At 44.3% G+C, this 25,819-nt stretch overlaps 1 protein-coding gene across 1 annotated transcript in view; it reads left to right on the forward strand.

Annotated features, from left to right (window-relative positions):
- The window catches only part of Map3k20 (mitogen-activated protein kinase kinase kinase 20), a 161,473-nt gene extending 138,941 nt beyond the window's left edge, over positions 1-22,532 (forward strand). Inside the window, 5 exon segments of the mRNA XM_028885720.2 lie at positions 11,604-11,720; positions 13,892-13,966; positions 16,760-16,910; positions 21,143-21,700; positions 21,703-22,532. Of these exon segments, the coding sequence (XP_028741553.2) occupies positions 11,604-11,720; positions 13,892-13,966; positions 16,760-16,910; positions 21,143-21,700; positions 21,703-21,845 (1,044 nt within the window). The 3' untranslated portion in view covers positions 21,846-22,532.
- The last annotated feature ends 3,287 nt before the right edge of the window (positions 22,533-25,819 follow it).

Here is a 25,819-nt window from a genome sequence, read left to right on the forward strand (position 1 = left end):
TGGCATAAAGGCGTACATGCAGATAGAGCACTCATACATTAAACAAACAAACAAGTCTTTTAAAAGAAAGAGAAAGAGAGAACCACCAACTAAGGAAAAAGTGTCCCAGACATGAGCCTGCTGAGGTCATTTCAAGTGTTATGCCATCTCAATAACTTGAGGCCCACCAAGAACAAAAATTAAGCCGGGTGTGTGGGGGGGGGGGGGGGGCGGCGGTGGCCGTGGTGGCGCACACCTTTAATCCCAGCACTCGGGAGGCAGAGGCAGGTGGATCTCTGTGAGTTCGAGGCCAGCCTGGTCTCCAAAGTGAGTTCCAGGAAAGGCGCAAAGCTACACAGAGAAAACCTGTCTCAGAAAAAAAAAAAAAAAAAAAAAGAACAAAAATTAAAATGTGACTTTATGTACAAATAGCTGCAGAGGGAAAACCCTTGCATTATAAGAGGTCAACCTGTGTCCTAAGAATCTGGATGAAATTACTTGTGTTAGCTGCCGTTTTCCACCAAATGGTTTATGGCGTGAAGCTGAGTCAAAGAACCTTAGGAACCCGTCCATGTCTGAATGTGTGCGCCTTCACCAGGAGCCAAGATGGCTGCCTGACACCCAGTCCATGATCTTTGTCTTTACTGCTGCCCCCTTCTGAAGATGCAGGATCTTCCAGGCTTCGGCACCATGCATGACCCAGGCTTCCTCCCACAAGCAAAATGTCCTTTTTCATTTCCTGTCCTAAAACAACCTAGCAGGGAGGGGAAAGCATGCTTGTGCCAATGGCGATACTCAAATGAGAATGGCCTTACTCTGTTTCACTGCTTTCTCAACCTTCCTGACGCGCTGTCTTTTAATACAGTTCCTCAGGTTGTGGTGAACCCCAACCATAAAAATCATTTCGTTGTTATTATGTAACTGTAACTTTGCTACTGTTATGAATTGTAATGTAAATATCTGGTGTGTGATCCTTGTGGAGTTCTCGACCCATTGGTTGAGAGTTGCCGCACTATTTGACCCTTTCTAAAGAGCAAAGTTAATTATTTATTTAAATAGCGCGAGCACGCACACGCACATCTATGGAAATTATGACAATCAACCTAGGAAAAATTGGGTCTTCCTAAGCCTGAGTGTCTCCCACGTGAGAGGCAGGAAATAGCTCTAATTCCTCTGATACCTATTACCACATCGTACTTCTGACAGACACTTTGCAAACATATTTAATGCCATCTTTTCAACTCAGCATGATAGGGAACAGCAGCCTGTGTTAGCCTTTCCAGGAGGAAACCATGGAGAGAGCTGAAGTGCCTTGTCCAGAGCCTCTACCTAATAAGGGGCAGCTCCAGCCACCGCCTCCTTCTGGAAAGTGCCATCATCCCCTCCGAGTACATGCATTGGTGATCAGTTGGATTTTGATCAGTTAATACTATACTCTGGCAATTTCTGTTTTGTGTGAAAAAGGCTTTGTGTTTTGTGCTGAAACGCCTTTGGCTTGGTACAAAGGAAGGCAGCTTCTAGAAACTCAGGCAGCTCCGTGCACTCCCCAGGGCAGCAACCACCCTTTTTATTGAAATATTCAGCTGCATAGAGTTTATTATTATGTCTCTTATCAGCTCACCAGTCAGGAGTATTGATGCTCAATTTGCCAAGGGATAAACTATCAAATCACCCAGTACTTTTCTCACCAAGCTCTTCTGGGACTTTGCGTCATGAAAATGCAAAAGCAGGCGCAGCGGGACGGCATCCGTTGCCGGTGAGTGCCAAACTGTCACGCTCTACCCGGAGTCCTTATCTGTCCCTGCCCCGGCCCCGTAAGACAGAAGAAGCATGGTGGGGCTGTGTGCCCGCAGGCCTGCACTCGTCACTTGCCCTAGCAGACACATCACCTCCTGTCTCCCAGCATTTCCCAACAGGGAACTGGGTCCAGGCCAAGGAGCCCTCTCCATGTGGCCATCACTTCGGATTTACTTTGGAGGGGTTTTCTGAGGAGACGGAAGACCTCTCGTGAGAGGCCCAGGAGGAGAAAATAAGGAGGATTTTGAGGCAGATTGGCAATGTTCCTCAGGAGGTTGGCTGTCCCTGGAGGACTCTCCCTGACTTTCTTCCTCTTCCTCCCCAAGTCTTGTCCTGTGCGAACCTGGCTGCTTCTCTGGCACCACAGAGGCAGTGCAGTATCCAATGGCTCCGGTCCTTATTGACCAAAAATGCACATACCTCTGCCTCTCACTTGTATTGTGCGGAGGCCTTTATTAGAATACTTACAAAATGTTGCATTTAATAAACTGAATTGAATCACCAGGCCCTTTCTCAGAATACTATAAATATCGGAAACTGTCAAAGAGGTTTTTTTTTTTAACTATTATGTAATTTTTGTAAATGGATAGATAAAAATAGCTAAAATAACAGGGCCTCAAGAAAAGGATTCTGTAAGCATGCATGAAGCCAATGCCTTCTGTCGATTCCAGAACAGCTGAGAGCAGAGCTTTTCTCTACTCTGATGGTTACTGGAGGTATTATAAATTCAGTAGAAGGAAGTTCATTCCCCATGATCAGCTATGGAGGAGGGGCTATGCGCACAGACATGTCTTTGTACATGTACCTAAGTATTAAAGCTTGCAGTGGCAGAATTCTAGAAGACATACAGGTTTTAGGGAGGAAGAAACAGGGAAGGACTAACCAAACCATACGATTTGCAAAGGGAGTAAGTCCTAAAGAGCCACAGCATGGCACAGTGTCGTAGTTAACACTACTGAATGGGGAACTTAAAATTTCACAAGAAAGGGGAAATTTTTTTCTTTTTCTTTTGGTTTTTGAAGATAGAGTTTCACTGTGTAGCCCTGACTGTCCTGGATCTCGCTCTGTAGACCAGGCTGGCCTTGAACTCACAAAGATCCGCTTGGCTCTGCCTCCCGAGTGCTGGGATTAAAGGCGTGCACCACCGCTGCCTGGCTAGGAAGGGGAATCTTAAGTGTTCGTATCACAGAATTAACAAGAAGAAAGAAAGCGAAAGCTGGAGGAAACTTGAGAGGCGATGGCCAGGGAGCCGCAGGCTGCAGTAGTGGTCTCCAGTTTGGTCCAGCTAGTCACATTAAATACGTCCAGCTTTAACATGCCAATCAAAGTGCCCTAAAGTAGTCTTTTAAAAAGAGAAAGAAAAATGAGTTTTAATTGACGGCACAGAAGCAAATGCAGTTACAGTTTTCTAAGTCGCTGCTGATTTCTAATTACAGAGTGTGGCAGTGTGCTCTGTCCAGTGGGTTGGATAGCCGCCTGTAGAGCTAGAGCTGATCAGGGTGCCGTACTCAGCACGTGCTTGCTGATGGCTGGACAGCCCCTTGTACATGCCAGGGACTGCTAGGTAGCACTTCCAGATCTGGGTGGCGTAAATATGTCTACCATGACTGATGTCAGGTTACCGACCTGACATCCCTGAACTTGGCTGGGAAGAGAGGTGAGAATCGGCTGAGGGGAGCTGCCTCTAGCACACTCTGGGAGCCTTCTTAATCTTCCTTAGGATTATGAACACCTTTAAGAATAGCAGACGACGATGTAGCACATGGGAGCAAACACAGGCTTAAGTAAATGACAGACGTGTCCGTGCTGTTTATCAGGATTCTGTTAGCTCGGGGACAGCTCTAAGTCTTTTAATGAAGCCATGGTCGCCTGTCTCCTGAATCAACACTGACTCACATTGTCTCACACTGACCATATTGTGTGAATCAAAAGGCAGGATTTAGATTTGTGAAAAGTAAAAACGGACTCATAGAGACAGAGGGGAAATCTAAATTTGTGCCTGTCTATTGAAACCCTCTGGGGTCAGCATAGTTGGTGATTCCTAGATGGTAGGTAGAGTTGTGGGTATGGTCTTTGCTTTTAGAAGCCCCTGTGTACCGCTGGTCAGTTTTGTATTGAGACTTATAGGTCTTGAGAATAATGAACTAAAAACAAAAAAAACCCAGACTGATTAGTTACAATAAAATTCAAGGCACTAGAATGCAAAGACAAGACACTTTACCAAGCCCGGACATTGGAGTTTGGATTGAAAATGGCTCCACTGATGGGCAGTGCTTATTCCCAGGTCGGGGCTCTTTCAGAAATCTACTGTTTCCCACCACCCCTAGAATCATGGGATAGGGGAACAACTTAACAGGTAGCCATCTTTATAGTCTGAGGGTCCTGAGTAAAAGTCAAAAGGCAACAAATATCTCAGCATTGAAAGAATTGGATGAACACTTAGCTAAGTCAGATCACTGTCTCTCTTCATTAAGAAACCAATCCAACACAGAATATTCCTAATTAAATATAGCAAATCAATAGCAAAACTATTCATATATATATACATATACATACATACATATATATATGAAACAACTGCCTTCCGATTTTAAACAGTTTTTAAAGCCCTTTCTGAGCCTGTTAACTATCATCCGAACCACCTTAGATACTCAAGCGTAAGTGCCCTCTGAAAGTGGATCTCACTGGATTTGTTTCGCTTTATATCCCTAAGGTCCCTTTTCATACACAACTCCCATAACAACCCCCCAAAAGGCGATACGACAACCTTACCTCCACTGGTGTGTACTTGGCACCGGTCTGCCCTGACCTTCGACACGAGCCATTGTGAAGGGTATAACACATTTACATATTTTGCAATAAAACATCAGTTATTTGCATTACTGTGTCAAGTTTTATTTGATTCTTTCACCTAAAAATGACTCATTTTCCTTTCTTGTATTTTAAAAACCAACTACTCTAAGCTTGTTTGAGAATAATCAAAAATTGCCCATTTAGCTAGAAGTCATTTTCTTTTCAAAAGGCAAATGTTATTTAATCTTTCAGCTGTTCATTGTGCCATCATAAATACTTTCTTTTCAGCACAGTTGTGGGGACTGAAATGAGCCCACTAATTGCCTCCCATTTCGACTGACATGTGGTGGTTTAGTGGAAAGGGAACCCAGCGGGGAGAAGGAAATAGGAGGCTGAGAAAATGAGAGCTAATTATTTCCCCTGCCTCATGTCAGGCTCCGTGTCGGCCTTGTTTTTACAAACTGGAAGGTTTAGAACTAAATAAAACAAACTGGCGTCATGTTTTTATAGACTGCCAGTGTCATGGAAGCAGCTGCACATCTCAAAGACAATATAATGCCTGCGTTCGCATGGACACCATCTGACAGACACTGTGAGCCACGGCTAATGAGGATATCACAGTGGTGCCAAAGTGAAAGGTGCTGAATTATGTATGATTCTTCATCAGTGCGGCAATAGTCCTGTACATCATTATGAGACATTGTTTTGCTGGAGAGATTAAAACATTCTTAGTTCCAGACCCTGCAACCTATACGCGCTGAAAGAGGTTATTAATGGAATTTTTAGGGAGACTTTCTTGTGGGTTTCTTTGGGGTTGAAAAAACCAATTTCATGGGACAAAGCCACGATGGGTCATGACACTGTATAGATAAAGAAGAGAAGCAAATTAACCATACTTGTATTATCTTCCTTCCAAAGACAGCATAATAAAATATAGTGTAGCGGGGTTATACTTAATGATAAATAACCCAGGTGCTTTCCCAGGACATGCCACTCTCCTGCCTTTAACACAGCGGGTTCCGGCAGCTGAGCTGGATAATGGCAACCATGTAGAGGAGCCTTGAAGGCCTCCATCCGCAGCCTCCCCCTACTCGTTATACAGCCAGGACCAGTATCATTTTTGCGGGTTTTGTTTTCATCTGGGATTGCTTCTTAGGCTTCGCAGAAGGCAGTTGCTAAGACTGCCTCTTTCTCTCCCCGCTCTAGTTTCTCTGAAAGTTTATCCTGACCCCTCTAGTTTATATTTTAAAGTACTTCCTCAGTGGGTGGCTTTTAGCCTTCTCCATTTATGGGAAGAGAGGAGCAGGTGGGGATTTTGGAAGCCAATGCCTCTAAGATTAAGCTCGGTGTATCTAGGACACAAATTCCAGTTCCATGAGGCTGACTTTATTTCTCCAGTATCTGAGCCTCGATTTCTTCATCCATAAAATGGGAACTGTGTTCTCGAGAACAGAGTAAGACCATAAGGGTTAGATAACATAAATAGAGCTCAAGCCCATGATGCTGGCTGTATGCGAGTGACAGTGTGACGTTTAATCCGTGTGGCAGCCTCTGGATTGCCGGAAAGAGGGCTTGCCTGGAGAGGGGACTTTCTAGAGGACTGGAGAGGTCTTACTTGCTTTGTTGGCTACACAGGTATAGGCAGACACAAGTCAAACTCCGTACCTGTGAAGTTAAAAATCTGTGTTCTCGTTACATGCAGATCATACCTCAGTGCGAAAGCACATTGTTTTTAAATGTCTATATTCTTCAGGAAAAGTTAATCTAGAAAGGCTGGTTTGGGGGCCATTTTCCTTCTGGAGGATCCAGAAGGATCCTGGACTTGGATTTTTATTTTTGAAGATTGATCTATGGTGTTGATGGCCCCAATTAATTTGGTAGAGAAAAACTGTATATTTAAAAAAAAAAAAAAAAAGTCTCTGAATTCCCAGAACTTTAAAGTTTGATATATTTTGTGCTATTTTAGTATTTGGGCATTTTTCCTCCTATTTGGAAAAATCTACCACTATCTGGACTCTTCTCTTTCATTCCTTCTTCCCTCCCTCTTTTTCTGTAGAGAGAAGGGATGTCTACGTTTGGTGTCATTTCAACTAGTTTGGGACTCCAAAGAATTGTAAGCAGGTCACAAAGCATGTAGTAGTGAGCTCTCACAAAGAGATTCTTAATTTAGCACTAACTGAGTGTTGTTTAGAACTTTATCTCCATGGGGCAAGAATCCTTGTTTTAGTTGGCCCATAACCTTAATTCATAAAATGTTTCCACATAATTGGCAATCATACAGCAGTTGGTTGGGATGCTTTCTTATCGTCCATCAGGCTCACACTGGCTCCTAGAATTGTCCGGGTATCTCAGCAGGTGATCAGAGAAGTGTCTGTATCCTGAGAAGCCAGTAGAATTCTCCTCTTTTCCACATTCCAAATGTAAAACTTGCCCTCTCCCCACAAAATGTCGTGTGTCTCCTGCAGACCTGCAGAGCATCGCATCTGCTAGTTAATGAACATTTTCAAGGACTATGTGTTGCTGCCCCAAGTCCCAGCATAAACAGTTTCTGTGCTCAGCCTTTCTGCCTTCTGCTAAGGTGGGGCCTTATTTCCCTGTGGGTCAGTAGGTGATTCTCTCTGGAAAGGTAGGTACATCAGGATGATTCTTCCAGCCTTGTGCATCCTGGGTGGGAATCTAGGCTTGAAATTACAATCCAAGATATTCGGGACCTGCACTGATTTTGCATCTGCAACAAGACAAGCTGGTTGTTTCTGTTTTGGATGGTCCAGTGCCAGCTCAGTGGTTCCAGTGGTCAATTTGTACTTCCAGCAATGACCTGCTGTAGTCATGGGAGAAAGATTGTCTATGTTGAACCTCATGGAAACAGGGTTTTATTCTCTGTCTTGGATCCTTACAGATGGATTCAGTAGGAGAATCTGGACTGTCTGTAGTTTTTACCCCCAACTTTCACTCTATAAAATGGGACATACTGGTACTGTTGTTTGCCTTTTGTTAACCAATAACAAGGAAAAGTTCAGAGCTCAGAGAGGAAATGCTATGGCTTAAATCTGGAATGAAGCCATGCCATGTCTTAAGGGATTGGTCCTCAGCTTAGAGCTATTGGGAGGTGGTGGAACCTTTAAAGAGCTGAGCCTAGTTGAGGGGGCTTTCAAGTCATTAGAGGCACACCCTCAAAGTGGACCCTTGGCTCCCAATCTCTCTTGTACTCCTTGGCCATGACATAAGAGGTTCTGCTCTGCCATAGCTCCCACTATGATGCCCTGCCCTACTATTAGCCCCAAGGCAATGCCCAAATGATTATGAACATGAACCCTCCAATTCTGTGAGCCAAAATAAACCTTTTCTCTTTATAAGTTAATTATGTCAGATATTTATTATAGCAATGGAAAATGAACACAGGAGGCCTGCTCTTCACAGTACCTAAAGAGACTATACTAGTTCGAGTCTAAACTTAACTCGCCATTTGCTACCTCTGTGATCTCAGCCAAATTAGCTCATCTTTCTGTGTATCGGTTACCTTGACCAAAAATGAGGCTCTCTGGCTGTCAGTCACATTTAATAGCCACTGTACTTCCAGACTTCTGGTTCTTATTATCAAGGTTGTATTGAGACATGTTGAAGCAGGGGAGGACCAAATTAGCTTTCTATGTTCCATGTTTTATGAAAGAAGATAAAAATGTATTCCTTCTATTTACTAACACCGGTCACGGTGATACTTCCAGCACCAGGTTTCAGGCCAGCCTGGGATACACAAATCCTTTTCTTGAAAAAAAAAATCGGTTTGTTGTACTAAACATGATGGTATACACCTATAATACCAGCACTCAGGATGCAGGGGCAAGACTTGCCACAAGTTCAAGGCCAACCTATTTTACATAAGACGTGCTATGCCAACTAGGGCTATCTCGTGAGATTTTTCTAAAACCAGAACCAGATAAAAAGAACACTAAGCTTCAGAAAGATGACATCAGTGTCAGGAGGTAAGGCTTTAACCTTACAAGTCTTCTGCTTCACCCCTGCCTCCATTTCTCCATAGCAACAGAATATACAACCTTTCCCCCATCTGTTCCCATAGCATCAACAGGTATATTTACATAGCCGGGGTGAGATGGTTTTGGAAAAGGAGTCTTTGGAGGAGTCTCACCGCAGGACTGACCCCATAGCCGCCACCATTTGATGGCTTTAGGGCTGTCAAGACTGAGAGTTGTTCAGGGTGCCACAGTCACTCTTGAGAATTTCTCATTCAGTGTCAACATGCAGGTTTGTATTACCTCAGGCCAGTCAGTCACCCGGGTGAAGTGAATGGTTTTAAAATCAGGACCAAGATGTGAACAGGCAACACTGGCACAGGTAACACTGATGCAGGGGGCTTAGGAATATGCGGAACTGATGCCCTTCTCTTTAAGATGGGGTCTCACGTAGCTTGGTCTGGCCTTGAGCCCGAGTGTGAGGATTACAGGTGTGCACTACCACACTGGCCTGTGTGACTTAACTCTTCTTTAAGAAAACCTCAGTAGTCCACTGATGAGCCCCTTGTTACATGCCTTCTTAACATCTGTATTTGTATCGCGTGGGCCTCAGTAGCCGCTGGTGACAGCCCGGAAGTTGTGGACGATCCTCGAGGACATGTTAGGTCAGTTTGAAAAAGAGCAGGACTTATTTTGCTTTATTTGTGAGTTACTTTCCTGAACTAAGCGACAGTGACATCAGGGACGCTGAAAAGCCCCTGGAGTTGTGTCAGCGCACTGGCAAGTTAGTTGACCCCACTGTTCTCTCTCGCCCAGCATGTAGCAAGCAGGGTCATCTTCTGTGAGATGGCTGGCGTCCTCCTTCCCCGGAGCTGCCCTGAGGAGCACCGGGTTGCTTCTGAAGCTGTCTCCCTTGAGGATTCAGTGAAGGGCCCTTCAGAACAAGACAACTAAGGCTGACAGAGCCAGGTGTAGCCCTGTGATTTGGATCAGGGCTCCTGCAAGGTCAACTACAGAGGGCAGCAGCTGCGGGAGGAGCGCCGGCCTCGGGTTGGAGCGGCGCCATCTCCCGGCTTTCTCCTCCTATCTGCTGTCTCTGGCTCTTCTGATTGGTGGAGTTGAGCAGAACACCAGTGAGCCTGGTCCCCTCTACTGCCCCCCCCCATTGGTGTCCCCACAGGCACCTTTCCCAGGTGGAGTCCCATCTCCATCTCTACCACCACCTGTCAGGAGACACCAGCAAAACTCCTGAATCTGCCTGAGCCTCATTTCCTCGTGGGTCTAAAGGGGAAATAAGCCTGCTTTGCGGGATTACTGTGACTATCAAATAGAACAGCAGAGTCTAAGCAGCCAGCAATATGCCCAGCACAGAGGGAGGACAATAAATGGCTCCGCTGGTGTGAGGAGATGGAGTTTGGAGCATATGTTAGTTACCTGTTTTGTTGCTGTGACAAAAATACCTCACCAAAAAATAAACAAACAAATAAATAAATAATAAATCCCAAAACTTAAAGGAAGGCTCGTGGTTCAAGAATACAGTCCACCATGGTAGGGAAGACACCACAGCAGGACCTTGAGGCAGCGGGTCACATCGCCTCTGCAGTCAGGAAGCAGAAAGATAGGAATGCTCTGGTTCAGCTCCCTCCCTGTTTTTTATTCAGTCCAGGCCCCCAGCCCCGGCAATGGTGATGCCCATAGTTAAAGTGGGTTTTCCCATCTCCGGCCACGTGCCTAAATAATCCTCACAGGCCTGCCCAGAGGCTTGTATTAACCAGCATGGAGCACCAGGTGTCACAGGAGCACCCTGTCCCGAGGGTGTGAGACAAGAGGGAGGCAGAGGGAGGCCAGGCCTTGCACGTTCGTATGTTTTCTTCTGTGTAGCACTGCTCTCATTCACTGTGTTTTTCAGAGACACACGTGTTCCTGAATGTACCAGTAATTTTTGTACTGTCCATTCTATGAATATACAGTAATTTTATTCCCTTTTTATTAACACTAATCATTGTATTAGTATTAAGATAAAACTTCTAAGAACATACCCAGACAAATCTTTTTCCATTTCTTCTGTGTAAATAACTACAAATAGAATTTCTTAGTCATGGGTGTATGTTTACTTCTGTAATAAATTGCCAAAAGATTTTCTGAAGTAATTATATCATTTATATTTCTGCAACAGAGCATGGGAGTTCCAGTAGCTTCAATCCTAACCAACATTTGATGGTATCGGCCTTAGGCACTTTGCTACTGTGTAATAATAGCTCCCTGTGGTTTAAATTAACATTCCCCCAGTGACCAATGATATATAGAACTATATAGTAGTATTGCTGTACATTTGATATACCATCATTAAAAATTAGGTAGTTTCACATAAGAATATAAATTCTAGCTTTCATGAAACGTCGAAGGCCCTAGCAAAACTGAACTCATACTCCTACATGGGAACAATCAATAGAAGAAGCTGGGCAGCGACTGTGCTTTTAGGGCAACTGCCCAGAGCTGCAGGATTCCTGTGCCTCCCGTAACTGCTCAGCTGTCAGTTACCACATCATCACATCTGCAGTGCTGTCCTCCCTAAGAGGACAGTGAGCTGTCTCTTTACCCCACACCATTATCAGCTCTGGGAAAGGGAGGTAGGAAGATCAAGAGGGCTATACGATAAAAGAAAAGAAAAAGGAGGACTGTGACTTTTTTATACCAATGATAAAATATCCTTGTAATGTTTAATATGTACATTATATGGCTCTGTTGTGAAAGGTTACACCTCAAGGTTCCATAATGTAACTGCCTGGGTTTGCTCATACTTATTTTGTGCCTGGCCCCTTTAGAATTTTGAGTTTGTGATTCCTATAACAAAACACTTCAACTGATAAATTATATCTCAAGGCTGCACTAACTGGGGGTTATTAGATATACAAAAGGATCTAATTTCACGTCCTCTTTTGGAAAGGAAAAAATGAAACACTCCCACACTACTTCATTTAGAATACTTTGTGTGTTATAAAACACTAAAATGAAAAAAATTGTTTCGCTCTCTCAATTCTGTAATTTTGCTTTTAATTCCAGGATTGTAAATGGAAAATGTATATGGAGATGGATGGGGATGAAATTGCAATAACCTACATAAAAGATGTGACTTTCAACACAAGCCTCCCTGATGCAGAGATTTTAAAGATGACAAAGGTAAGGTTCTATTTACAGCTTAAAAGCTTTTTTGAATTCACAGATATCAAACAAAGACATTAAAATACCCCAGCAGTGGGCTTTTGTGCTCCTGGATGCTCACATCAGCTCAGCCTCAAGCTGCCTCTTGAAAGGCACATTTTATTTAGCAGATGGAGAGAATAATTTTTTTGTTAAAATTCCACTTGTGCTGTGTGAACTAAAGAGCACCACAAACCAAAAAGTATCATTTAAGTTTTTTTTTTATCCTACATTTCTTCTTACCTTACCATTTATTAAAGAAAATGTTATCAATGAAAATATTTACTTCAAACCGGATTGAGTTAAACTTTGAAAGAAAAACTTACAACGATGAAGACTTCCGTTTTTCCCCTCACTGCTGGTGGAATGCGTGCTGGACAGGTGCTCTACCCCTAAGCTCCATCCCAGCCTGTTCTAGAAAGTTTCTAGAAGGACTGGGATAAGGCTATTTGGGAACACATGGCGCTGCTTTGTAGCTTCTGTAAGTTCACAGCACAAGTTCCTAGAGTGGTGGAGAGCAGGTCCAGAGTCCAAAGTCACTGCAAACCCTGAAGAAATCCAACAGAATTCTTTAACTTGCTCCTCAGAATGGAAAGAACTCATTTTTTCCCCAACCATACTAGGAAAAAAAAAAAGGTGTAAGATTTCAGTGGTAGGTCTACCACTGCAGACAAAGCGTATGTCCGTAAGATGGCCATCCTGACCTCCAGTAACCATCAGTGCTGGCCCATGGCTAACCTAACTGTGCACTGAGCTTTAGTGAAGAAAATGGAGCTTTTCACAAAGAACCGGAGTACAGACACAAGTTGGAAACAAAATGAGTCTATAAAGCCATGACATTTGACTTGCGTGTTCTCTGTGCAGACATAGATGGCCGAATGACCAAGTCCTTGTAACTTACAAGTAGATTCATCAAGAGGCTAGTTTGGTATTCATTGTTGGGTCCCTCTATACAATTGGGATTCACTTCTGTGGCATTGCTTACCTTAACATAAGGCTCTGATTTGGTTTAATGTTTCCTTATGTTGTGGGGACATACTGTATTTTGACGTCTAGAAAGAATAGGTGCTCTCCCCTGGGTCCCAGTTTTGTCCTCCCCAGTTGACACAGTTGTCCCCTTGCTTCCTTGTCCTTAAGAAGATGTAGCCATTGCTTACCGTAAGAAGGAAGTTGCTCCATGCAAAAAAATAATACAATGCAATTGTAGAGCTGAATGTTTCTGCCATCATCCACCGGGGCAAAACCATACACATTAATGGAGCTTACAGGAGAAATAGGATTGGAAAGGTCATTTAAAATTTACAGAGCCTTATAAAAACAATAGAAGCAATAATAGTCTTAATTTATACAAAATCAGCCCAGTTAAATCTCTCTTATATTCTACACCCAACTTATACACAGTCATTGTTTTGCATCCCCAACCTGGAAGGATAAGGGAATGAGAAGAAAATGAAAAAATAATTTTTATCAGAATTAGCATAAGATCCAAAATATAGGCTTCATTAGTCTTTTGTCTTGATCCAGTAGGAAAATAACACCACAATGTCTATATTGGTACAAGCCTTTTGGCACAATAGCCTGGCAGACAGAAAGCTGAGTGATTGACAAGGACAGTATACTAGCTACTGCTTACCCTCAAGAAAGACAATTCTGGGACTTCTCATGTTGTATGGCTTTATCTTAATGTTGAAAAAGCATTTAGCTATTGTTTCAAACATTAGCATGAATTAACAACCTACTGAAAGGATTGAATAATACATCATGTTTTATCACCCCAGAGAGGAATGAGGACCTATGTAAGGGTACAACTATGATCCCAATACTTGGGAGGCTGAGGCAGGTGGATCATCATCTAAAACTCTAAGCCAAGACTACACAGCCAAACCCTATTTCGAAAACAAAAACAACAAAAAGCAAAAAACAAAACCCACAGAAAACCATAGATCGTCCCGCTCTCCCATCAGTAGGACATACACACAACTCATTCAGTCATAAAACAGCAAAGCCCAAAATACAAGTGTGTTGTAAGCCAGCATGATTTTATGATAATTTAATATTCTGCAAATTGTGTATGGCACAATTGGCCTCAGTGAAACATGGCAGGACAGACTATCTTCTGATATGATGCCAACCTAATTTCTGTGTTTCAGCCACCATTTGTAATGGAGAAGTGGATTATAGGAATAGTGGACGGTCAGACTGTGGAGTGCACAGTCACATATGAGGTAAGCTCCTGAAGACAGAGTCTCCAAGTTTCACCCTCTGTTAGTGAGCAGGCATTTGTCTAGTCTCTCTGGTACTTACAGGTTAGTATGTGGACTTATTGGAAAGGAAATTACATACTGGCATGCATATACAAAGGTAACTGCAATTTCTCTAACGAAGTGTTAGGAAGGAAAGATAACATGATTGAAATTGGGGAAACACCTTAGATATACATTGAACACTTTGTACATCCCACCAAATAATGTAACAAGTGAGTGTAACTCACTTGGAAATAAGAGTTCAGAAGAGGAGATCATTGATTGTTCAGAAGACCAGCATATACTCCTGTGACCACCTGGGGAGTTTATTGTTATCGCCAAATTAACAGATCCCATAAATTTTATATGAAAAGAAAAACTTACATTAAGGAAAGAGACATGGGGGATGGAGAGATGGCTCAGTGGTTAACAGCACTGGCTGCTCTTCCAGAGGACCTGAGTTCAATTCCCAGCAACCACATGGTGGCTCACAACCATCTATAGTGGGATCTGATGCCCTCTTCTGGCATAAAGTTGTACATGCAGATAGAGCACTCATACATAAATAAATCTTTTTTAAAACTAAACCATGCTATTGAAATGTACACATCTGGCACTACCTGCCGGCAGGTGTAGAGAATAACCCAGTCACAAATCATGTCAGAAACTGACTGGTGGAAATGAACAATAGCTTGGGATGGTTGGTTGTGTGGTCAGAGAACAGCCGTACAAACCAAGTGCAAGTCCCTAGGACACAGAGAACAGTGATAAAGCCAGACAGGTGGGCCAGGTCAGACCTGGGGACCCCAGTAAGGACTCACCATAAGCATGGGAGAACGTCAGTGGAGGCATTTTAAGCCTTAGATGCCTGACTGTGTTGTGAAAATCAAGATCTTCTGTACAATACATAACAGTTACCAATACCTTACACTTTCTTTAAAAAGAGAGATTAAAGTCTCATGTCTTTTTATCATTTAAAAACTTCATTTTTAGTATTATAAAATAATCTCTCTCTGCAAATATATTTCAACTCCATATTTAAAAATGGATTTAACGCCAATAACTTTGTAAAAGTCAATAAGGTCTTCAAGGATGGTAAGACACTGACCCTAGAAAAGGGAGGAACATCTTGTGGCACAGGCTGGAGGGGTCCACAGTCTGGGGGCACATGAAGGTACTAGTATGCATCTTTGGTAGGCAGGGCCTGCAGACCTTTCATTCCTTTAAGGCAGTTCTGTTAAGGATTCACCATAAACCAGGAACTGTGAGAGTCAGGTATGCCTGCCCTGTCTCACAGACCTCAGGTAAATACTGAAAAGATGGGGAATGACTTTCTCCGTGTGGCAGATAGGAAGCCAGGCTGGGAGAGAAGAAAGGAAGTCCGGGGCTCTAGGGTACTCAGTGACAGAGTGAACAGGCTCAGACCCATGTCTGCCCTCTGCAAAGAGTGTCTCTTCCCTGGTCCCCGGCCTGTGAACCTCACAGCTGCTGCTACAATAAGATGCGGGAAGTCTCCCTCAGGCTGGGTTTTGCAATGCTGCCGTATTGAGATGGTTTCCTGAGTTATCACAGTCTAGCTTTTCAGAACCAGAGCCCCAAACCTCGTCCACCTCACTCCACAGCCCGCAAGGCAGAAGTGTGATAGCAACACTGATACCTGCTAACTGGCCTCACCTCCCAGGAAAAGCCCCCTTTAGCCGGACAGTTGGAGCAGCTGGATTCCAGCTTTGTCTACTGCAGACAACTCCACAGACATGCCACACCCAGCTTCTTGCTGTTTTTCCTTCTTACTGACCTTCCTCTCTCCTCTCCCCCTCCCTTTTTCTCCCCCTTCCTCCCTCTTATTTTCTTCTCCCCTTCCTCCTCCTTGGACTCCATGATAATAAGCCACCTCTAGATTCCTCACTTTCCAGTTTTTAAAGACATTTTTTTTCTTTCTTCCTCTCTTCTTCCTCCTCTTCATTTCTGAGACTAGATCTTTCTATGTAGCCCTGGCTGGTCTCCAACTTGCTGTGTAGACCAGGCTGGCCTTGAACTCACAGAGATCCACCTATCTCTGCCTCCTGAGTGCTGGGATTAAAGGTGTGCACTACCACATCCTACTAAAGACATCTTTTCATAACTGTATTGAATCCTAGAGACTTCTTTTTGTGGGGACCCAAGGCCATGTACATGCCAAGCCAGTGTGGCCCTGAGCTATACCCACAGCCCTGGAAAGACTGTAATCTACACATGTCTCTGGTGAGGAGGACTTCTTCAGGATGAGAACTGTCATCCTGGTCTGGTATCTGCTCCTGATACTGGGTTTCCTCACTCTGGAACCCATCTCAGGGTGTACCTACTGCCTTTACTCACCCTGTGGCAGCCTCCTTCATTCTCTTCCTAATGTGTGTCCCAGTGTCCTTAGGCCAAGGTACGCTGAAGCGAAACAGTGGTCAGTGTTCATTTCTCCAACAAAGTATCGTTTTTCAACTATAAAAAACATTTCTTAGTAAAGAGGTACATTGAGCTCTGTCAACTGCTATAAATTCTGGGGGAAGACAACCTTATTTTTAAGTACTAAAATATACTAAGTAGAATGGGGTGTAGGATGGGGAAAGAGAGGAAGGAAGAAGGGGAGGGGAAGTATAGAGTCCATTATGGGAAAAGTGGTTAAAAATGTTCCTGTTATTCAAATTCACTAATTTAGGCAACGGCATAACAACATGCATTTTTCTTTCCCGTTTTATAAACATATGCATGATCGTGGGTTTCTTGATTTTTTTTTTCTAACAGAGTGATGTAAGAACTCCGAAACTCACTAAGCATGTCCACTCAATTCAGTGGAGTAGAACGAAACCTCAGGATGAGGTGAGAGCAGTCCAGCTCGCCATCCAGACTCTGTTCTCCAACTCCGATGGCAACCCTGGCAGCAGGTCTGACTCAAGTAAGTTAGTGTCCCAGTACTGCATGCATGCCTGAGTCCCAATGTGCACTGTGACGTTCCCGTGACAGAGGTGAGGGCCAGGCGGTGGGCAGCACGCATGCCTGACACAGTACTTCCCTCTTACAGTTTTATAATATTGGGGGTTTTTTTTCAAAGTTTTTCCTAAGTCTTCGAGAATGTCATACATATGTGCAATGTACTTGGATCATACTGACTGTGTAATATTGGTTTTATAATAGATTATAGAGTCGAATTTATAGACATAAATGTGAACACATTGTACAAATTTTAATATCTGGATAACTATAATGATGAAAAGTAGTTACATTACACTGCAGTGACAAAAACATCTGCTTGTTTAGTTTCTAAAAGTGTATCTGTAAATAAAGATGAGCATCTTCTAGCTCATATTCCTACAAAGCCACTGCGGTCAACAGTACTTCTTGTCTTGTCTTTTTCATTTTGGCAGAGTTTTGTGCACCCCTGGCTGGCCTGGAACAGTTTTCAGATAGCTGAGAATGACCTTGAACTTCTGATTCTCCAGCAGGCTCTGCCTCTCCAGTGCTAGAATTACAGGCATGGGCCACCACAGCCAGTTTAATGGGTGCTAGAAGTAGCATCCCTAGCTACTTCTTGAGTCTTGAACAGTGACAAAGCATGGCAACGATGGAGGGAGGGAGTCGGGGAGGGGGTGGGGGAGGGAGTGGGGGAGGAGGAACAGGCAAGAGTCAATGGAAAGGAGGTGATGGAAAGGCTCAGCATGATGGTTCAGCATGTAAAGGCAGCTGCCTACAAGCCTGACTGATTCTTGTATGTTGTCCTCTAATCTCCACACAAACATGGCATGTGCTGTCACACACACACACACACACACACACACACACACACACACACACACACAAATAAATAATATTTTTAAAAGTTTAGGAGACAGTAAAGAGAAAAACTTTAATGCAGATGATAAATAATGGTGATAGTAATTTTAAAAACTGAGAAAAGCGGGCTGGAGAGATGGCTCAGCGGATAAGAGCACTGACTGTTCTTCCAGAGGTCCTGAGTTCAATTCCCAGCAACCACATGGTGGCTCACAACCATCTGTAATGAGATCTGGTCCCCTCTCCTGGCCTGCAGTCATACATGCTGTATACATAATAAACAAATAAATCTTTAAAAAAAAGAAAAACTGAGAAAAGCATAGAAGGTCAACTGACTGGCCATGCAATTGGTCATTATTTGGTGAACTCGAGCAAAGGTTCTGATTCCCTACTTGTAGGCTCAGAAACTCTAATAACTGTAGGACTGAGACAAGCTCACAAGTATGTTGACGGTACATGCATACAAAGCCACACGCAGTCCCTCTTGACCATGAGACATACCCCTACGAAGCACACCAGAAATGCATGCTTTCTAACCAGCACTTCTTGTTCCCCGAGAGAAGAGTATTTTTTGTGACGGCATACCAGAAGGCTCCTTGTCAGGCACGGAGACAAAGCGGGGACTCTAACTTACTATCCCCAATGGCAAGTGTTGGCAGCCTGGCCCCGCTGTTGACCGCTGTAAAGCCTGACTTGCCAAGCAGAACAAATATTCTTTCTTTCTTTCTTTGTTTTGGTTTTTGGAGACAAGGTTTCTCTGTGTCATTTTGGTGCCTGTCCTGGATCTCACTCTGTAGCCCAGGCTATCCTCGAACTCACAGAGATCTGCCTGGCTCTGTCTCCCAAGTGCTGGGATTAAAGGTGTGTGCCACTGCTACCCGGCCAGAATAAATATTCTTAAATGGCCACCAGCCAGGGAGAACAGAATCCTGAAGAACATTCAGAAGCCATCAACAAATGATGTGACATCATGCCAGGCCTGATCACCTTTGTCAACAGAGTTGATGTGCTTCTACCGTTTTGCAGACAACCATCAGGGAACATGGTTACCATCAGGTTAGGCTTGGGGTTTTGTCAAGACTCTTTAGCTACAAGCACTGTCAGGCACTTTTTAGGGCATGCTCTTCTGCCGAGGTTATTCTACATAGTAGGTCTGGATCTACACAAGCTCCTCCCACCCCGGCAGCTACTTCCAAACCCCTTTATGCTTGTCAAGTCTGTGTACCTTGCCTGGTATGTCTGCTGTAATCTTTAAGGACTTCTTTTAGCTGGTACGGTAGCTTACCTCTGGAGTCACAGCTCCCACGGAGCTAAAGCAGGACCAGTGCAAGTTTAAGGTCATCACAGGCTATACAGTGAGTTCTCCGAGTCAGACTAAAAGAGGACTTCTTTCTCAACTAATGTTTGCAGGGCATGTTTTACTTCTATAGGGCTTTTATAGCTACAACCCTGTTTGATCCCTATACCTGCCCTGTGAAGCCTGGGACACTTCTCTCTATGATTCTGCTAGATTTTCTCTTCTGTGAGGCTAGTTTTCCCATTTCCAAACTCATATTACACAAAACGGCTGACAGTGACTTCTAAGTTTTACATGGTTCAAATGCTACCATATTGAGAGTAAACAAACAAACGTTTGTTTGTTTTGTTTTGTTTTTCGAGACAGGGTTTCTCTGTGTAGCTTTGCGCCTTTCCTGGCACTCATTTGGTAGCCCAGGCTGGCCTCAAACTCACACAAACATTTTTAAAACATCAGATTCCAGATCCCTATGGTAACACTTCTGGGGCTACTTCCTCCAGGCATGCTCTCATAGGCAATGAACTGTATCACCAGGAAGTGATGGTGACAGATGGCAGAGCACAAGGCTGGGGCTTAGAAGGGGGGGTCGGTCATGAGGACATCCACATTGTGACCATGGTTTTCCCTTCCCAAAATAGGACACTTCCTAGACCCCAAATAGGTGTCCTTTACATCTTCTAAGCATAATCTTTAGGAAACAGTAAATCACTCTTTAAGAGTGTATGCTGGAAAAATCAGCACCCTCCACTTCCTGCTGGAGTTGCTCCAGACTGTTTCCCTCGGGAGAGCTTTGTCTGGCTTCCTCCAGTTTTCAGCTTGTGTACTTCCCTTCTGTCTTTCTCTACCCTTTTTTACTTACTTTTCCAGTGTGATGTGAAGACTCGAGATCATCCACTAGACCAACCATACCCTTTTTCATCTTCCAGGAGCAGAAAACCCAGTTTCACAAGGCTTAACTGAGTGGGTCTCCAAGTTTGGTCCTGTGGGGTCCTCTGTGAACCTATCAGAGACGCATACTCCCTGCCCCATCTCCAGACATACCACATCAGATATTCCAGATCTAGAACCAGCAGCCCGCATTTTAAGGAACCCTCTCAACTCCCCCAGACACTGATTGAAGTGAATAAAATGCATTGTCTTCCATCACTAAAAGTCCAGAGGTGATGTAGGCTCTGTCTGGATGCAGTCGGACAAATAAGTTTGACGGTGGAATCTTAAGGAGTGGCCTCTTCCTTTCCTGTCTGCCATACTCACTGTAGTGGCTTTGCCCACAGCCTCACTGCTGTGTCTGGCTGCCCTATAAACATAGGGATGCCCTGAAAGCACCAGGTGTCAGCCCTGACCTGTTCTCATAATTAGTGAAACAGCCTTCCCACAAACCCAACAAACTACCCCACACCAATTCTGCTTTTGGGCAGGACAGCAATATTTCCTTTGCTGGCATCTGTGTGTCTGTCATGAGCAAAAGAGACCCAGCTTCCCTTGATATACATGGCTGCAGACAGGAGCTCAAACTCAGGCCTCTTGGAAGCTACAGATGTAGAGAGGCAGCAGTTTTAGGAAGACTGTGCTGCCATACTGCATCTATCTCTCCTTGTAGATGAAGTCCCTGATACAGTTAGAATCACGGCAGCAGAAACAGAAAAATGCCAACCCTTGCCGGCGGTGGTGGCACACGCCTTTAATCCCAGCACTCGGGAGGCAGAGGCAGGCGGATCTCTGTGAGTTCGAGACCAGCCTGGTCTACAGAGTGAGTTCCAGGACAGTCTCCAAAGCTACACAGAGAAACCCTGTCTCGAAAAACCAAAAAGAAAAAAAAAAAAAAAAAGGAAAAAGAAAAATGGCAACCCCATTATATATTCTAATTGACAATTTACCTTTCTGCCCAAGGGCCCGTGGTAGTAAAGAGAAAGGTCTATGTACCTGTCCTGGAACTTCCATGAATGGTGATGCTCGGCACGCCCCCAAGCAGCCTTGAGACTGATTTCCTGAGCCAGGCTTATGAATTAGGCATTCAGCTTTGTGGCATGGAAGATGCTCATTTCCTTTTTTTCCTGCAGGTGCGGACTGCCAGTGGTTAGACACTCTGCGCTTGCGGCAGATTGCATCCCACACTTCTCTACAGCGTTCCCAGAGCAACCCCATCCTGGGGTCCCCTTACTTCTCATACTTCGGCAACCAGGATTCCTATGCGGCGGCGGTGAGGCGGACCCAGACGCCCGTGAAGTACCAGCAGATCACTCCCATCAACCCGTCCAGGAGCTCCTCCCCGACGACGACGCAGTACGGGCTCTCCAAAAACTTCTCCTCCCTGCACCTCAACTCCAGGGACAGCGGCTTCTCCAGCCTCAACACAGACAGCTCCTCCGAGAGGGGCCGCTACTCGGACCGAAGCAGAAACAAGAACCGCGGGAGCGTGTCCCTCAACTCTTCCCCCCGGGGAAGATTCGGTGGGAAAAGCCAGCACTCCGCACCTTCGAGAGAAAGGTATTCCGGAAGGTTCTACAGGTTGCCCCAGGCAGCGCTGAACACTCACCAGTCCCCTGACTTCAAGAGGAGCCCGAATGACCGTCACGTGCCCAGGACCATCCCAGGCATGCCTCTGCACCCCGAGGCCGCCCCAGAGCAGGCGAAGAGGAGAGCAAGGTGAGCGAAGGGGGCTGGACTAAGGTGGAGTACCGGAAGAAGACTCACAGGCAACTTCCAGCCAAGACTGGCAAGGAGAGAACCCGGGGCAACTACCGCGGGCGGAGGAACTTTTGATGGCTTGAATCAGATGGGCTTTTCCAAGCGGGTTCTGCGGTGGTTTGTGCCATGGACTCTGGGTAACAAGACATCTTCAGATTCCAGGAACCAAAGAGACTAGGGTGGGAGTTAGCAAACACCTTTTAATTCAAAGGACAACCAAAGCAGGATCACAGTTAATGGTCGTCGGTTGGCTAGCGGTGGCAATAAGACTTGACATTGACTGCCCGTGTTTCATCCCCCAGATTAATATTGAAGCGGGAAGGGCTGTGCCATTTAGTCCATGCTGGGCACATTCTCCTTAGCAAACCTGGAACTAGGGTAAAGCTAGTGGGGGCCACAGAAAAATCAAATTTCTAGATGAAAACAGATTGTCTTATTTTTTTCTTTCATCTAAGATTCCAAGGTGGCTCAGCAAGGCACTGTGGCTGATCCTTTATTTAAAAGTTGGGTATTTTGTTCATCGTGAATTTTTTGCATTGATTGTTTTTTAAACTACTGCGATAAAATATCATTTATCTTGATTGCTGAGGGATTTTTTTAAAAAATGCCTCCCTAAATTTTGTGCCCAAGGCAAGAGCCACCTCACTCATCTCAACCCTGTTAGTATTTATTTTAGTGAGATATTTGTGTTTCTGTCATGGTCAGAATTGAAATGATTTGGCCTGTCATTTTTAGGTAATAAAAAAAGATTTTGGAAGTTAATGTTGACTGTATGGTGTTTATCTCGTTCATTAAGGTTCATCAGACAAAAGGTCTAAATGGCCTGGAGATCTGTGGCTGGTTCCTTTCCTGATCTCCCAGGACTCAAGTTGAGTGTTAGTTCCCACCTTCACCATAGAAGGGGCAAAGGGGGGGGCAATCCATACAGCATCCTTGGGGTGTCAGAACTCTAAAATCCAAATGGAGCAGGATAATACCATCTCAAGCTAAAAGCCAGAGAAATTAAATAATTAAACTCCCGTTAGCCTTGTTAGAACAAGCCAGTAAATACCTGCCTTGCAGTGAGTCCGTGTGTAGTAGCTGGGAGTTAAGAGGAATCTGCGTGGAGGCCAGAGCAGGAAGCTAGTGACGCCCGAGGGTGTGAGGATGGGATATGAAGCACTGTGAGGTGCTCCCTATTTTACAAGTCCGAAAGTCAGGTTGGCAACAAGCCTATTGTGCATCAAATAGAGAAACGTTACTATCAGCATGCTAAGAATCTGTTCAGCACTCACTAGTCCTAAACACTAAGTGCCCTTTCGTCTGTCCAGGATTCTTGACGCCCTCTAGGAATCCAGATGATTCCTGGGTGTTCCATAGGGTTGAATTCTCTCCTTATATTATAGAAAGCAGGCTTCCCCATATGTATACATGCTCCAGTGCAGTACTTGGGATCTGCTGGGATCATCGAGGGTTTTATAGCATTAAGAGTAGGAAATGACTTTCATTTACAAAGGAAACTGTCTAAATGGCCTGTTGATTCACCAACTTAATTATATTGACCACCTGCACTTACTAACAAGCAAAGCAATGGGCATGTAAATGAAGATCGGTTTGGTGGGTATGAGGTACTTATTTTCATCATGGCTGACCAACTCGTAAAGTCTCCTAGTCTTCATCGTCTCACTGCGATCCTTCATATCAAGCCAAGCCTGTTTCCAGTTCTTTTTCCCTTTGGCCTTCCTTTGTGTTTAAATGACAGCGACAAAAAGGGTGTGTGCAAAGTGCTACCTTATATGCTCTTTCCAAATAGGGGCACATTCTTCGTGAGTTTTTGGATACATAGCTGGATGCAGTCTTGCATCAGTCGCTCTGAAAGGAATGCAAAGTGGGTGTGAATTAGTACAACAAATGCACAGTGAGGGGAAAGAGGGACACTTGCTGCACAGATGACCCTCTGTGTCCTGCCCCTTGCCACCATCCTGCTTCTGTGGATCCTGAGTTAGAAACTCCAAACTGGCATTAAAGTGACTGCATGTTTTCGGTCTTCTTTACAGTGGTTGATCACAAAAAAAAAGTTCCTGCAATAGCCCACCACACTGACCACTTTGTAATGTCTCATGGAAAAATACTTGTCAGCATCGGATGCTTCCAGTCAAAATCAAAACAAGAACAGCTGCAGTCTGGTTTTGAGTTGTAAAGAAGTAATAAGAGTTAGATGTGCTTTTCTGGCTTCTCTCTCTCTCTCTCTCTCTCTCTCTCTCTCTCTCTCTCTCTCTCTCTCTCTCAATGATGCTTAGTCATCAAGCATCATTTGTCAGGTTAGGAGAATGTAACGAGAGCAGAACAAGAATTAAGAGGGCATGCATCATCAAAATAACTGCCCAAACAGAAATTTAAAAAATAGCAGCCTAAGATATCTACATCTTAGCATTCATATGGCCTTGGGTTCAGGTCTCAATACCAGTAAACCAGAAAATCATTTTCCAACAGTCAGGAAGTTCATTAGCTGGAAGTTCATTAACCGAGGTTAGGACAGACAGGAAAATTTTTAGGTAAGAACTTAAGGCTGTATAGCACGCCGCAGGACACATGCATAGATGCTCTCACAAGTGAGCAGACTAACTGTTTCCATCTGATTTACAGTGGATGTAGCTTACAGAGAAAAAGTAAACTTTTCTCAGAGCAATGCACTTAAAATGATTGACAGTGAAATTTAGGTCAGGAGAATCTACCTGGGAGCTCTAGCTCCACTATGCCTTTTCCTGTGCAGCGGTACCAGATCCTTCCTAAGACCCTTCTCTGCAATATATATTACCTGAGCAGGTTGGCACAGACGTGGAACGCCTGTGAGGGAAGTTAGGTTAAGGAACTTCCTGTAAAAACTAGCTCACAGTGATAAGTTATAGATGGGCAAAACACAAGCTGAAATATGAATGAAAAGAAATTTTCTCACACATAAAATATTCTATGTAAACTTTAAATTATATATTAAACCCATGGGGAAAACAACTATGGGGGAAAAATCAATATAAGAGAGCCAAGGAAATGGCTCCGTGGATGAAGCGCTCAGGCCTGACAACCAGCGTCAAATCCAGATGTGACAGCACTGTGGACTGGGTGTTCTTACAGTGAGGTGGGAAGCAGAGAACGGCCCAGAAGCTCGAGGGCTGGCCAGCATAGAGAAGCAAAGAGACAAGAGAGACCTCCAAAACAAGGTGGAAGGTGAGGACTGACTCTTGAATGTTATCCTCTGACCTCCACATATGCTGTGTCATGTACATGCCCTCACTTATACATACAAGGACACACAACATACATACCATACACACACACACACACACAAATATATAAAAATAGTAAATGTACATAGAAAATTAATTAGATAAAACTACTTTCTCTGTACTGACAAAAATATTTCTCAATATTTATATAGCTGATCTAATCATCTACAAATACAGAATCAAAATATCCTGGGGTCAGAACAGAGTGCTCAGAATATCCAGTAGTTCAACATGACAAGGCCGAAACATCCTAGACGCACCTCAAGGCACTCTGATTTCACTGTGGCTCTTCCAACACAGAGGTTCCCAGAAGAATTTAGAAGCTTTCCAGGGCCCATCTCTATAACAGTCTTCCGCCTTGACAAGTCGGTACAGATGTGGCATGCTCCAGAACTCTGCTGTCATGAGCTGCCGTGGTTTGGTTGTATGAACTTGTCCAGGAGGCAGCATTAATTAATTTTGAGATGACAGAGACTGCACCTTAGGAGCCTTAGACAATCTCCTGCCGCTGTTGGATTTGAGAACCACCTGGAATCCCGGCTGCCCTGAGCAGAGGAGAGCACAGGTCTAGGCCTGGCTTCTCTGGCCCGCTTGCCGTTTCTGCAACTGCCTTATGAGGTGACTGGAGTGGTGGAGAGTTTCCAAACAGTTGCTCCTGCCAATGGTTTCTTTCTCCCCCGCCTGCCTAACCAGTGGCCATGCCTGGCCAAGCGAACACAGTTAAAAACTGGAGACTTCCCTGACCTTACAGTTCATTCACAGCTACAATTCAGCACTGATAACTGG

Source organism: Peromyscus leucopus, chromosome 4 (assembly GCF_004664715.2).
Source record: "Peromyscus leucopus breed LL Stock chromosome 4, UCI_PerLeu_2.1, whole genome shotgun sequence".
Classification (NCBI taxonomy): Eukaryota; Metazoa; Chordata; class Mammalia; order Rodentia; family Cricetidae; genus Peromyscus; species Peromyscus leucopus.